The following is a 12,746-nucleotide window of genomic DNA, read 5'->3' as shown; positions in this document are numbered from 1 at the left end:
AGCTACCAAGAGTATCCCGCCCACAAGGCAGAGCCTGGCAAGCTCCCCGTGGCGTATTTGAGATGCCAAAAACAGTAACAACAAGTCTCACAATGGAGACATTACTGTCGCCCGATCGAGCAAATGGATGACAATGACAGTGACAGTGAAACTGAAATCAGAAAATGCCCATTTAAATTTTCGTGGAAACTATGAAATTTTTCTTAACAAAATTTTTACATGTTTTTCATAAAGATTTATACTTGAGAATTCTTCCTGTCACTGCAGGCAAAATCCACAGTTAGTTTTAAACATCAGTCATGCCCTTGCAGGGACAGCTGGGTGCCCCGCCCTGATCCCTCACTGGAGAGCGACCATTGCACAAACAGCGGCTCCCGGGCCCAGGACAGGAAGGCTTTTCTGGTGCCTCCTGCACAACTGCTGTAGCGCTGCCAGGCGCCCAGCAATGGAGGGGCCGTCGCACGAGGCATAGGAAGCTCCCTCACCTGACTGCTCGCCTAACACACTCCGGCCACAGAGGCACCCTTCACTGTTTCTGGAATCAAATTCAACTATACTATTAAAGGCTCAACTCTATCACAGACAACTGCAAAATTTCGTTTCAGCTGAATTTTTCAGTTAGGGTTCCCTGCTAGCTATTTTGATCAATTGATATTGCCAACGTACACTAAAAGACACGAACTCATTTCATTTAATTACCTTGACTAATTTTCCTTACACGAGAACACTAATACTAGCCAGTTCTTACATCTTTACTCATATCTCTTGTGAAGACTCGTCACCTTATGCTAAAGGACCGAGGCATTTTAATTCCATCACTACCTTTGAAACATTACTGAAATCTCTCGGCCTTCTCAGAACCAGGATGGACTCTCTCCCCCACCTCCCTTTACTCCGGAGGCCCCAGCAGCCATGCCAACACACCGCCTCTGACACCACGTAAGCACCTCTGCTGGCCTCGCTCCAGAGACTCACAAATAAATCTCAAAACGATCAACTAGCCACAAAAATTTCCCAGACATCAATTCCCAGCTGAGACATCTCAGACAGGGCAGGCCAGCGCCTGTCCAGACAAAACCCTGGCAGCCACTTGCTCCCACAAGTCAGAGTCGCTCCATGTCTGGGCCTCCCAGAGAAATTAGCCAGCCAAACACTCAGGAACACAAGTCCCTGTGACTGAAATCTCCAGGCCCTCTCAGAGTCAGGACTGGCTACCTCCCTATGCTTGCAGAAGCCTGGGCAGTGACGCCCACACCCAGAGCCGGCACCCAGTTAAAAATTTAACTCCAGCTGTACCACCCAGTTAAAAATCTATTACATGATACAGAACCCATGATTCACTAATTCAGGAAATACAAAGACATCAAAGTGTAAGATTCTCTCTAGGTCCTTCTGCAATAAGGCCCTATCTCAGATAAGAAATGTTTGCTATGATCATTAATGAAGACAAATATTAATTATTTTCTATTATTAATAAAAATTGGATTTACTGGAATGACATCTCCAAATTCCAAACTGACAATCCAGTCGTAGCACCCAAGATTGCCAACCAACCCCGAGTATCAGAAGCATTAACACAGAAGGCCTAACTTGTAATCTCATTAACCCCTCACATAAGGACTTACTGTCTCCATGGGGAGATACAACAATTTCCACTAATTCTCTTCTAAGAAAATATTTTTGGTCATTCTGTTGGCAATTTCTTTGTAACAAGCAATATAACATAAATTGCTGTGGGCCTGCTTCAGGGGCAGACTGGAGGTCTGGGAGAGCTGGAGACAGTGGTGGCGGGACGGCTCTGTGACCCTAAAGAGCCCTCAGTGCAACATCGTTAGGAGGGCCAAGTCGAGATAGACTTCTAAGATCTCAGGGAAAGAACAAAATGAGATGTTACTGAGTCCGCCCAAGAAATCGGTGATTAACGGGATATTGTGATTGATTGATTGATTTGATTGATTATATTGTATTAAATGGTTTTAAGGACTCAAGCAGTAGCACAGCAGGTAGGGTGTTTGCCTTGCAAGGGGTCGACCCGGGTTCAAGTCCTCTGTCCCTCTCAGAGAGCCCGGCAAGCTACCGAGAGCATCCCGCCCACACGGCAGAGCCTGGCAAGCTACCCGTGGCGTATTCGATATGCCAAAAACAGTAACTACAAGTCTCACCATGGAGACGTTCCTGTTGCCCGCCCAAGCAAAATAAATCAAATGGTTTAATTTCTCCATTTACACAGCTTATTATCATACAGCAGTCACAAATGGGCTTTTACTGATTTATTTTCTGATCATTTTTCTGCCGTTCTTTAAGTTTCATTGGAGCAAGCATCGTGAAGTAACCTTGTCATGTGCCTACAGGGCAAGCCGGGCTGGGGGCAAACTGGGATCACGGCGGAGAGAAGGCCCCACTGGCAGTGCTGGAACACCACATGCCTGAAGCAACTGCACTATGAACAACCTTATAAGTCACAGGGTTTTAATTTAAAAAATGCTTTTAAATAAAAACAAAGACCTTTGGAATTGCACGATGTAAACATAAGTCCTCCTCCTCCTTATCATATTAAATATGGTGCTATTGACTACAGTAGGTTCCCACAAATGTGCTTAGGTATGTAAAGGCCTAAGAAGAAACACACATGATCATTTACAGTTTATCCCGGTGTGACCTGGGTACACGTGCACAGGATTCAGAGAGACAGAATGTAGTTCCAATGAAAAGACTGGCACCCCAGGGTCTCAGGCAACTCAAGAGGCAAACTGAAGCGGTAGCATCACCCATTCCCTTCTGGCTGAGTAGACAGATGGTGACCTTCTGGCAGCAGAAGGATCTGGGCAAGCCTGCAGCTGATGAAAATCATCTCACTACCGTGGGCTGACACTCTCCTCCCCTCTCCATAGCATCCTGACTCCGTGCACGTAATATCCAACCAGAGCAAACGGAGATAGAAAACTATATTTATCAAAAAAGTCTCATCACCCCAAACCTAACATTCTATGTAACTACATAAAGGCATAAAATCAAAATTATACAAACCCTGTTCAGAGATGCTAAGACCAGCTTGTGGATGTCATTTTTTAAACACTGTTTTCGAATCAAATATAGCTTATGTTGCTCTTCCGTATCTCCCCTGGATTCTTCTGGCATGCCTAGATGCAAAAAAAATGCATAAATATATATACAATATTCATAGATGAGTAAATAAATGCTTTGGTCATGAATATTTAAGCTGGACGGATTAAATTCTTAGTTTCTTATTATCATTACTATGACTGACACAACAATATATAACCTGTACTTTTTTCCTGATAGTTCTTTATAAAAAAAAAATCATTCCTAGCTTCAACAAATTTGTGAAAAATAGTTCAGTGCTGAACACAGAATAAATAAGGTCTTTGTGGATGTAAAAGCAGTTTCAACGGTAGAAGAATTTTCTGTAGCAAACAATCTTCTTTGTGTGTGAGGAGGCAGTACTGGCCACAAGAAGCCAGATTTTTATGCAGTGATGGAAAACTTGAGAAAAACTCAGAGTTATTTGGACAAAAAGGTCAGATATGAAGTGTAGGCAGCAAAAGCAACTGGTATATCAAGAAAATTTAAACTTAGGTTTAAGTATTAAAATGGCAAAAAGCATGCAGTTTTATTTAAAATCCTCAAATTGGTATTTTATTGTTATTTATCTGTTAAGAGTGTTAAAATAACTTAGAGTAAAAAAAGGAAATGACTACAAAATTAGATATATAGGATATATAATAGGACACAAAATTATTTGGAGCAATGTTTCCAAAGCCTGACTATAAAAATAAGTATTACTCTTAAGTATCAATAATTATTTAAAACTATCTCACTTTTATAGTTTGAATTAACATAAGCTATGAGTTGGTTGCATACAGCTTTACATTTATTTTTTATTTATTTATTTATTTATTTTTTGCTTTTTGGGTCACACCCAGCGATGCTCAGGGGTTACTCCTGGCTTTTGCACTCAGGAATCACTCCTGGCAGTGCTTGGGGGACCATATGGGATGCCGGGGATCGAACCCAGGTCGGCCGCTTTGCAAGGCAAACGCCCTACCCGCTGTGCTATCGCTCCGGCCCCAGCTTTACATTTATTTATTACTGAGAATAAAGATACAAGCTCTCGGGATACAGCATAATCTATATTGAAAGGGAAATTCATAGCAATGCAGACCTTTTTCCTCTTTGACAAAGAGGAAAAAGCCCAAATCAACAACCTAAACACACCTCAAAAATCTGGAGAAGTCAGGAATAGCAAATGAGCCCAAAATGTAGTAGAAGAAGAAAAATAGTAAAAACAAGAGCAGAAACCAACAACATAGAAACCAAGAAAGCGGTTCAAAGAATTGATGAAACCAGCGGTTGGTTCTTCAAAAGAATAAACAAGATAAATAAACCTTTTGGAACTGTACCACAAAGCTAGGACAAAGCCAAATATTTATGGGCTGTTAATTTTAAACAACAGTTGAGAGTTAGAGTGGAGTGAAGATAACCTCTTCAACAAATGGTGTGGGTAGACAAGATAATCATGTGTCAAAAATTAAAGCTGGATCTATACTTCACACCTTATACAAACATCAATTCAAAGTGGGTAAGAGACTGAGCTCCAAGCAGAAACTATAAAACACGCTGAGGAAAATGTAGGTAGAACACTTCTAGGTTTGAACCTCAAAGATGTCCTCAATAATATGATGCCACTGGCAAAGGCAAAAGAATCAAAATAAGCAAATGGAATTTATTAAGTTATACAGGTTTTGCATGGCAAAGGAAGCATGAACTAACATTGCACTAAAACACAGCTAAATTAGTGGGAAAGATATTTGCATTCCACACATCAAGTACAGAGTTGATATCCAGGGTATATAAAGTTCTCACAAAAGTCAAACAAAAATTTCAAAAAGCCCATAAAAAATGGGGAGAGGAAATGAACAGACATTTCTCAGAGAAAGGCAGATGGATGGCAAATAGGCACATGAAAAAAGTGCTGACCACCACTTATGAACAGAGAAATCCAAATCAATAAGACAATGAGATATCCATCTCACACCAGTTAAAATAGCACATATCAAAAATAGTATGAACAATCTGTGTTGGCAGGTATGTGGTGAAAAAGGAGCTCATCCACTACCAGTAGTAAGAATGTTATCTGATTCAACCCCTGTGGAACACTCTGGAGCTTTCTCTTCGGGGTGGGAGATGTGTGCTGAAAGGAGATAATGGACCAAACATGATAACCTCTCAGTATCTGCATTGCAAACCATAATGCCCAAAAGTAGAGAGAAAGTATGGGAAACATTGTCAGCCATGGAGGCAGTGGGAGGGTGGGAAAGGGGGGTATACCAGGGATACTGGTGCACTGATGGAGAGATGGGTGTTTGATTATTGTGTGATTGTAATTCAACACAAAAGCTTGTAACTATATCTCATGGTGATTTAATAAAATAAAATAATTTTTTTAATTAAAAAAAACAATATGGAGAGTTCTCTTTGAAATGAGCTGCCATATGGGCTAGCAGTTACTTTGGTTACCTACCCCCAGATGACTAAAATTTTTATTCAAAAGAACATATGCACACCATTATTCGTTGCAGCACTTATGATAATAACTAGGATACAGAATCAACCTAGGTGTCCAATGGCAGATGAACAGATTATGAACATGTGGCATATATGCACAATAAAATACTATGAATGATGAAATCATGCAATTTTCTGCAACCTGACTGGAACTGGAAGATACCATGTTAAGAGAAGTAAACCAGAAAAAAGAAAGACAACACAGGATGATCTCATTTACCTGTGGTATGTAGAATAACTGGATGAAGACTTGCAACGCAGTAAATGGATCACCCCTGATCTCGGAGTATACGGAGGAGTAGGACAGAGAAGGAAGAAATGGAGGGGGGAAGGAAGATGAGGAGGGGAACTAACAGGGGGACGGGGTCAGTGGCCTCAGGTGTGGGAGAGCGGTACAGCTATATATCCGAAGCACAGACTCAACAATACTGGGAACATGAGATCCAAAGTTCAACCACCAATTTTAAAATATGCCTGTCAAGGAGACAGGCTGAGGAAAGAAGGAAACATGGAAAACTGGTAGAAGGAAGTTGATGCTGGCAGTAAGATTGGTGCTGTCACTGTCACTGTCACTGTCATCCCGTTGCTCATCAATTGGCTCAAGTGGGCACCAGTAACATCTCCATTGTGAGACTTTGTTGTTACTGGTTTTTTTTTTTTTTTTTTGCATATCAAATACACCATGGGTAGCTTTCCAGGCTCTGCTGTGCAGGCAAGATACTCTCAGAAGCTTGCTGGGCTCTCTGAGAGGGGTGGAGGAACCAAACCCAGGTCGGCTGCATGCAAGGCAAATGCCTTATCCGCTGTTCTATCGCTCCAGCCCAGGATTGGTGCTAGAACGTTATATCCCTAAAACAACCATTAATCACTTTGTAAGTCATGGTTCTTTAATAAAATTAATTTTAAATAAAAACTTATAATCAGAAAAATAAAATTATAGTACTACCAATAAAGATAATAGTAGATTGAGGAAGATTTTATTTATTAGATAAAAGGCCTTCTCAACACATAATACAATTTGGAGACAACCGCTGGACTAGAGCTGTTACCAACTGGATTCCATGGGATGTCAGAAGAATGCCTAGCTGCCCACTTACGAGATGGCCAGGCTTCTTCGTCAAGACCCTGAATGAACAATTTGAGACTCTTCATGTTCCTAGAGCAAGAAGACACCATTGGACTACACTAGCATGCCTAGCATGTAACAGGAATAAATGAAGACGTTACCGGTGCCCGCTCGAGCAAATCGATGAGCAACAGGATGACAAGTGACAAGTGACAAGATAAAAGGCCAGTCTAGAGATATAGCTCATAGGAATGGAACACGTGCTTTTCTATGTAGTAAGCCCATGTTTGATCACTAGCATCATCTGGTCCCCCAAACATTGCCAGGAGTGCCCCTGAGCATGGCTCTGTGTGACTATATCACCCCCTAAAAAAATACAGATAAAAAAACCCGAGCTTCAAAAGAATTGGGAATTTTACAGAACAATAACAAAAGTCAACATAGACTAGAGTGTGTGTTTTACACGTAGAATGCTAGTATTCAAATCCCCAGAACCACCTGGTACCCCAGCACAGAACCTCTGGGACTGACCCCGAGCACCACCCAGGTGTAACCCCTGAGCATCACCAAATGTTCCCTTCCCAAACAAACTTCCATTGCAGCCCTACTCCATTAAGCAATCAGAAAACTGTGTCAAATATATCTCCTGGCCATCCTCACCCTCTCCTGCCTGCATCCCAGCTTCTCCGCATCACCCCTGCTGGCCAGTGCTCACCCCAAGCTCCATAGCTGGGTGCAGGATATGCGGCCTCCTGCTTGGAGGCCATCCCCATCTCCTAAGTTCCTGAGAAAGCACAGGATGCCCACCATGCCTCAGTCCTCCCGTGCCAACCCCGGCCTGCCCCTCAGCATAACTTCTCCCCGCGCCCAGCCATGTACCCACGCTACTCGCCTTTCCCCACACTGTCTGCCCAAACCTCTGCCTCCATCTCAAACTTCAGGTCTGCTCTTTGAATAGACGGACAGTATTCTCACCACAGTGCGTGCTCTGTGGCGGCTCCTGGCCCACGGCCTGGTGAGCTATTACAGACCCCAAGAGCACCCAGAACAGCCAACAGGCTTCTCATTCCTCCTTCAAAGCTGTGCGGCCATTAACGAGTGGGTTAACTCTGAAGGACACACAAGGTCACAGCAGGCCAAATCAGGAGGCAAAGTCGGTGATGGCAGCTACTGAGACTAATGAGTAAAAGGCACATGGTGGTACCTGAGAAGGATTAACTCACCCACAAGGTAAAGGGAGGTAGGAAAGAGGCAAGAGAGGTAGTATAACCTGAGTCAGACATTGCTGTATTTGAGACAAGGACAAGCTTGGTGGAGTGTAGCAGAAGGAATAGAAAATAATGATGAACTGGACACTGCTGAGAGGTAGACTCTGTTTTTCATACAAGTTATTTCCCCTATAAATAAAAACTGAAATTTCTTATTAATTAACCTGACTCTTCCACATCTGTTTTATTTTAGTGGGGAAATTTGTATTTATTTGGCAGAAACCAGCCCTTTAATTTTTCCTAAAAAGTTGATATTTAATGAAAAGTCAAAGGTCCATTTTACTGGCTCTCCCTCCACTGTCAGTTAAGTAACTTACCGGAAACTATAAAATGTGAAATGGCCCTCAGAGCCTCCAGCTGCACAGACGGTGAGGTCTCGTGATTCTTCATAACAACGATGATTCTGGGGACCACCACTGCCGCTGTGTCCAGGGAAGTGACGCTAGAGGAATGGGAGAGGAAACAGGGAAGTGACGCTAGAGGAATGGGAGAGGAAACTGGAGGGACCCACTGGCACAGCACCAATCTGAAACCAGTGCAGGAAAACAGAGGCAACAATGCAGGAAAAGAACCAAGGGGCACTTATCAGAAAATGGGTACGCAGGGCAAGGTGGCAGAGTGCATGCCTTTCGCCTCGAGGCCCTGGGTCCAAGGGCGCAGAGATTGGCGCCAGTAACAAACCAGGTATGTAAAGTGTGTGGGGTTGGGTTCAGCAATACATACTTGAATGACTAATTTCTCCTTGACCTCAAAGCTGACCTCCCAGTACCCCGGGTTTCTTCTGCTTAGTTTACAGGCTGACACTTCCTTATGACCACACATGGTTCGGGGCAAGCCCGGAGGGCAGGGATGAGTCGGCCATGCTGGTGGTCAGACACAGCACAGCTGCCGCTCCCACTCTCGACTCCGTGGGACTCATACGGCCAGCTCCCTTGTTTCGCCTGGACTGAGGCCACGCTTCTCCGGGGTACTTCAGGTCTTTTTCTCTCTCAGACAAATGAAGGCAGCTCAGACCCCCGTCGGCAGGTGGACAGGCAGTCCTTGCTCTGCACAGCGACTCTCACTGACACCCTCACTCTGCGGGCCTCGAGGTAACTGAGATGCGCACCACCCTAGAACGGCAGTGCTGGTCAGATGCAGCCCCGCTGTACCGCTCTCCTCTGTAAGCCTGCTGGGTCTCAGTGCCGCAGCACACACACTCCTCCACAGCGTCCTCCGACGCTGCCCCAGCTGAGGAAGAGAAGCTCAAGTTCATTCCCACGAGGAAGCATTAACACGAGTTTTGAAAACACAATTAGAAACCAAGTCCTGACTTTATCTTTTGTACCTTTTACACTCCAATAATTTGAAAGCTCTCTAAGGGTATCTCCGTGCAGCTGCCATGTCTAAAGTGGGGCCACCTCTGTGTGCAGAGGACAGCTGACCTTCCACACACTTCCATCTTCTCTACCAACCAACACTCAGATAAAATTGTTCAATGATTTCTGCATCAGGAAACTACATTGTATGTGTTCCTACCATACAATGCCTGTGATTTCCTTCTTCCAGAAATATGCTTGATATATTGATATTCTAGCTAGATATGTTTTACAGATTCTGTATAAGTTTATAAATCTATAGTACCTTCCTTCAAAGAGATGATTTAGCATTTTACAGCCACTTTCAGCCACTTCAGGAGAATGTGCATGTTTCTGCATCAAATCCAGTACATTCAGGAATATTCCTTTGGACAACAGGACTTTTCTGAAATTAACTACAAGAGTGTTTGATGTTATTTATTGAAGCAAATACACAACTTCAAATTTTCTAGTAAGACAGAATATCGAGTGTTCAATTCATAGGAAAGTACACAAAGCACATTTAATTATATTTCAGTGACAACTTAAAGATCATAGATGTTTGTTTAAAATATGTACCATTTCCAATATTTTCACAATAATCTTTGTTAGGTTTTTCTTTTAAAGATTAATCGCAGACCAGACTGGATCCAAAATGTTCACCACACCCTGGTTCACACAAATTAATTTTTTAAGGAAAATGTTTCAAAGGTAATGCCCTGTAGTTACATTTTATTGGAAAATTTAAAATATCTATAAGAATTCTTCATATAGACACTAGTGATAAGGATAAGTTGCAGACGCATGGAAATGTGACAGCTCAGTTCCTGGGGGTCTGGCGAAGCAGTGACGGCAGGGAGCAAGCAGGGCCCAGGGAAGGGACCGAGCACTCTGAGGCGGGCTCAGAGTGGCCTGCCTTCACAAGCCCGTAGAGCACCAGCCTGCAGACTGCAGGGACACGGGCATTTCATGCGTGCCACCAGGTGAAAATGGTGGGAAGCACCGGGGATGATTATTTTAAAAAGCAGTAATTCCTACAAAGGACTGTAAAGATAATTGTTCTTTTTACAAAGTAATGTTAGAGCTTAAGGATAGATACACTTTGCAACTGATTCCTGTCACACGTGGGAAAGTGACTACTCCAGCAATATGAAGATCAGAATAATCTTCACAGTAAACCTCTACTAAATACAAGTCTGTCGTCCTGAGGCATCTTTTCAGTGCCTCCAACAACAGACATTGTAATTTAATTCTCCAAAATGACAGAAAAGAAACCTTCAAAGATTTTAACTTAAGCACCATTTTTAAAAAGAGTTCTCAGTCTCTACTGGGAAAGCAAGTACAGAAAGAAAGAAAGGCAGTATGAAACCCAGGAGTAAGGAGAAATGATACACAGATTCAAAAACACTGTCCGGATCAAAACACTGCCAGAGCCACGCAGAAAGTCAGACACTAAAACACACTCAGAGGCTGTTTCTCTGCTTGTCAGGGAGTTTTCACAGCACCTCCTAAGGCGACTGTTTCCATGCTTGTGCTGGGGGAGGGGCACACCGCGCCCTGCTCCGGGGTCACTCCTGGTGTGCCTGGGGGAGCACTTGCAGTGCCAGGGATGAAACCATGGACCCCGGTACAGGAGCGTCTCCAATGCCGGAGACACTGCACAAGACAGAGGCCACTGCAGCTTGGCGGCGCCCACACCCAGCAGGCCCGAGCCTCAGTGGGCCGTAAGACTCAGATTGTGGGGTCCCAATTTAGCACATCTCCACAGCGCCTGGAGCTGACTTTCTAAACAAGTTCTTGGGCAGGACTGTGGTCCAAAGACCACACCTTAACCCTACTTGTGGCTTGAAAATTGGGAGTAGAGATTTTATCCAATACTAGACACAGGTGGAGAAATTACATCATGGAGTACTCTGAAGTTCACTGGACTTCTCAAATGGGTAGAGGCAAGCCATGTGGGTGCATGGTTTTTCCTGGGGGTGGTCAGAGGCCCATGTGGTGGATCCTGCATACAAACCAGGTGCTCCGACCCACTATCCCCAGCCAGAGTTACAGAATATTTAGCACCTCTTATCTCATTTACCAGCGAGCTACACAGTATTGATAGTAGCTATGTCCACTGTTCACTCTGGCAATAAGCTATCTGCCCACACCTCCTTCCTGCCTTCTCTCCACACACCACCTCCTCCTGCCACATGACATCACTGCCCACCTCTGATTTCTCACACACCCGCCTCCTTAGCTTTTCTGAGCTCCCTCACAAGCATTTAATTTGGTCTCATTGTTCAAGTCTCACAAAATTCATAACCCTGCTTTGCATGTGGTTTCTACTATATACAAGCCACATGACTAAGGGCTGCAGCATCAGCAAAGCTCCAAGGCCCTGGCAAAGACCCGTTTCTTCTCCAAGGGGACCCCACAACAGCAAGCCCAGCTGCAGCCTTGAGATGTGGCCTGAGGCTGGACAGGGGTGTCACCCAGAGCCTCCCTGGCTCCTCCTTCTCTCTGACTCACCCCAGACCATCCCCACAGCCAGCTCCCAGGCCTCCCTGCCCCTGTCCTCCAGAGCCAAGCCTGCACCAGCGCCCTAGGGAGCAGAAGTACCCCAGGAGAGGGACCCTGTTCCTGGGTACATCCTGCTGACTGCACAGAGAGGGGCTTCACCCTCTCCCCCGCCCAGCTCCCCAAGAAGCACTCTGCTGACGGCTGTCTGTGCTTCTATTTTCCTCTTCCAAAAATACCCTGCAAGGACTGCCAAGTTCCAATGCCTCTGGGATGAGTTTTCTCTCCAGATGCCTGGCAGTGCTTCCTGGTGGTGGGGGAGGGATCTGTGCGGCCTGAGTCTCATTCAGACCTTGAAGCCTCCAGAGATATAAGAAATGTTTCTCTTTTACACGATACCAAGACAGTGGTGAGACTTGCACGTAAACTGGATGATAGTGAATAATTTTACCAAAATTTTAAGTGGTGAATCTCTCTACACCCATGACATTTCTAGAAAGTCTTCCTAACAAAATAACAAGAACAATGTATAAAGAAAACTGGGGGCCAGATTAATAGAACAGTGGGTAAAGTACTTGCCTTTCCCATGGCCAACCTAGGTTCTATCCCCAGTACCCCTTATGGCATATGGGCCTTCAATCCCATCAGGAGTGATCCCTGAGAGAAAATTCAGAGTAAGGCCTGAACACTGCGGGGTGTGGTCCCAAAACAAAATAAGAAAGAAAGAAAGAAAGAAAGAAAGAAAGAAAGAAAGAAAGAAAGAAAGAAAGAAAGAAAGAAAGAAAGAAAGAAAGAGAGAGAAAGAGAGAGAGAAAGAGAGAGAAAGAGAGAAAGAAGAAAGAAAAGTAAAAGAGGTAGCCATTTGGTATTTCATAGAGGAGGAAAAAAATATATTGAGTATAAGATACTGTAGGATAATATTGGTTCATCACTTCTCTCTGGCCACAGGGAACTTAGGTTTATGGGGCTACACCGATCACAGTGCTC

General features: G+C 44.1%; 1 protein-coding gene across 1 annotated transcript in view; it reads right to left on the bottom strand.

Moving 5' to 3' along the window:
- LRRK2 (leucine rich repeat kinase 2) overlaps positions 1-12,746 on the bottom strand; it is a 143,107-nt gene that overhangs the window by 105,426 nt on the left and 24,935 nt on the right. The window contains exons 12-14 of the mRNA XM_055118275.1: positions 9,544-9,673; positions 8,238-8,362; positions 3,028-3,140 (exon numbers count right to left, since the gene is read on the bottom strand). Of these exons, the coding sequence (XP_054974250.1) occupies positions 3,028-3,140; positions 8,238-8,362; positions 9,544-9,673 (368 nt within the window). The remainder of the gene's footprint in view (positions 1-3,027; positions 3,141-8,237; positions 8,363-9,543; positions 9,674-12,746) is intronic.

Source organism: Sorex araneus, chromosome 10 (genome assembly GCF_027595985.1).
Source record: "Sorex araneus isolate mSorAra2 chromosome 10, mSorAra2.pri, whole genome shotgun sequence".
In the NCBI taxonomy this organism is placed as follows: Eukaryota; Metazoa; Chordata; class Mammalia; order Eulipotyphla; family Soricidae; genus Sorex; species Sorex araneus.
Note: the sequence above shows the minus strand (reverse complement) of the source record. Positions and strands in the feature narration are given on the sequence as shown.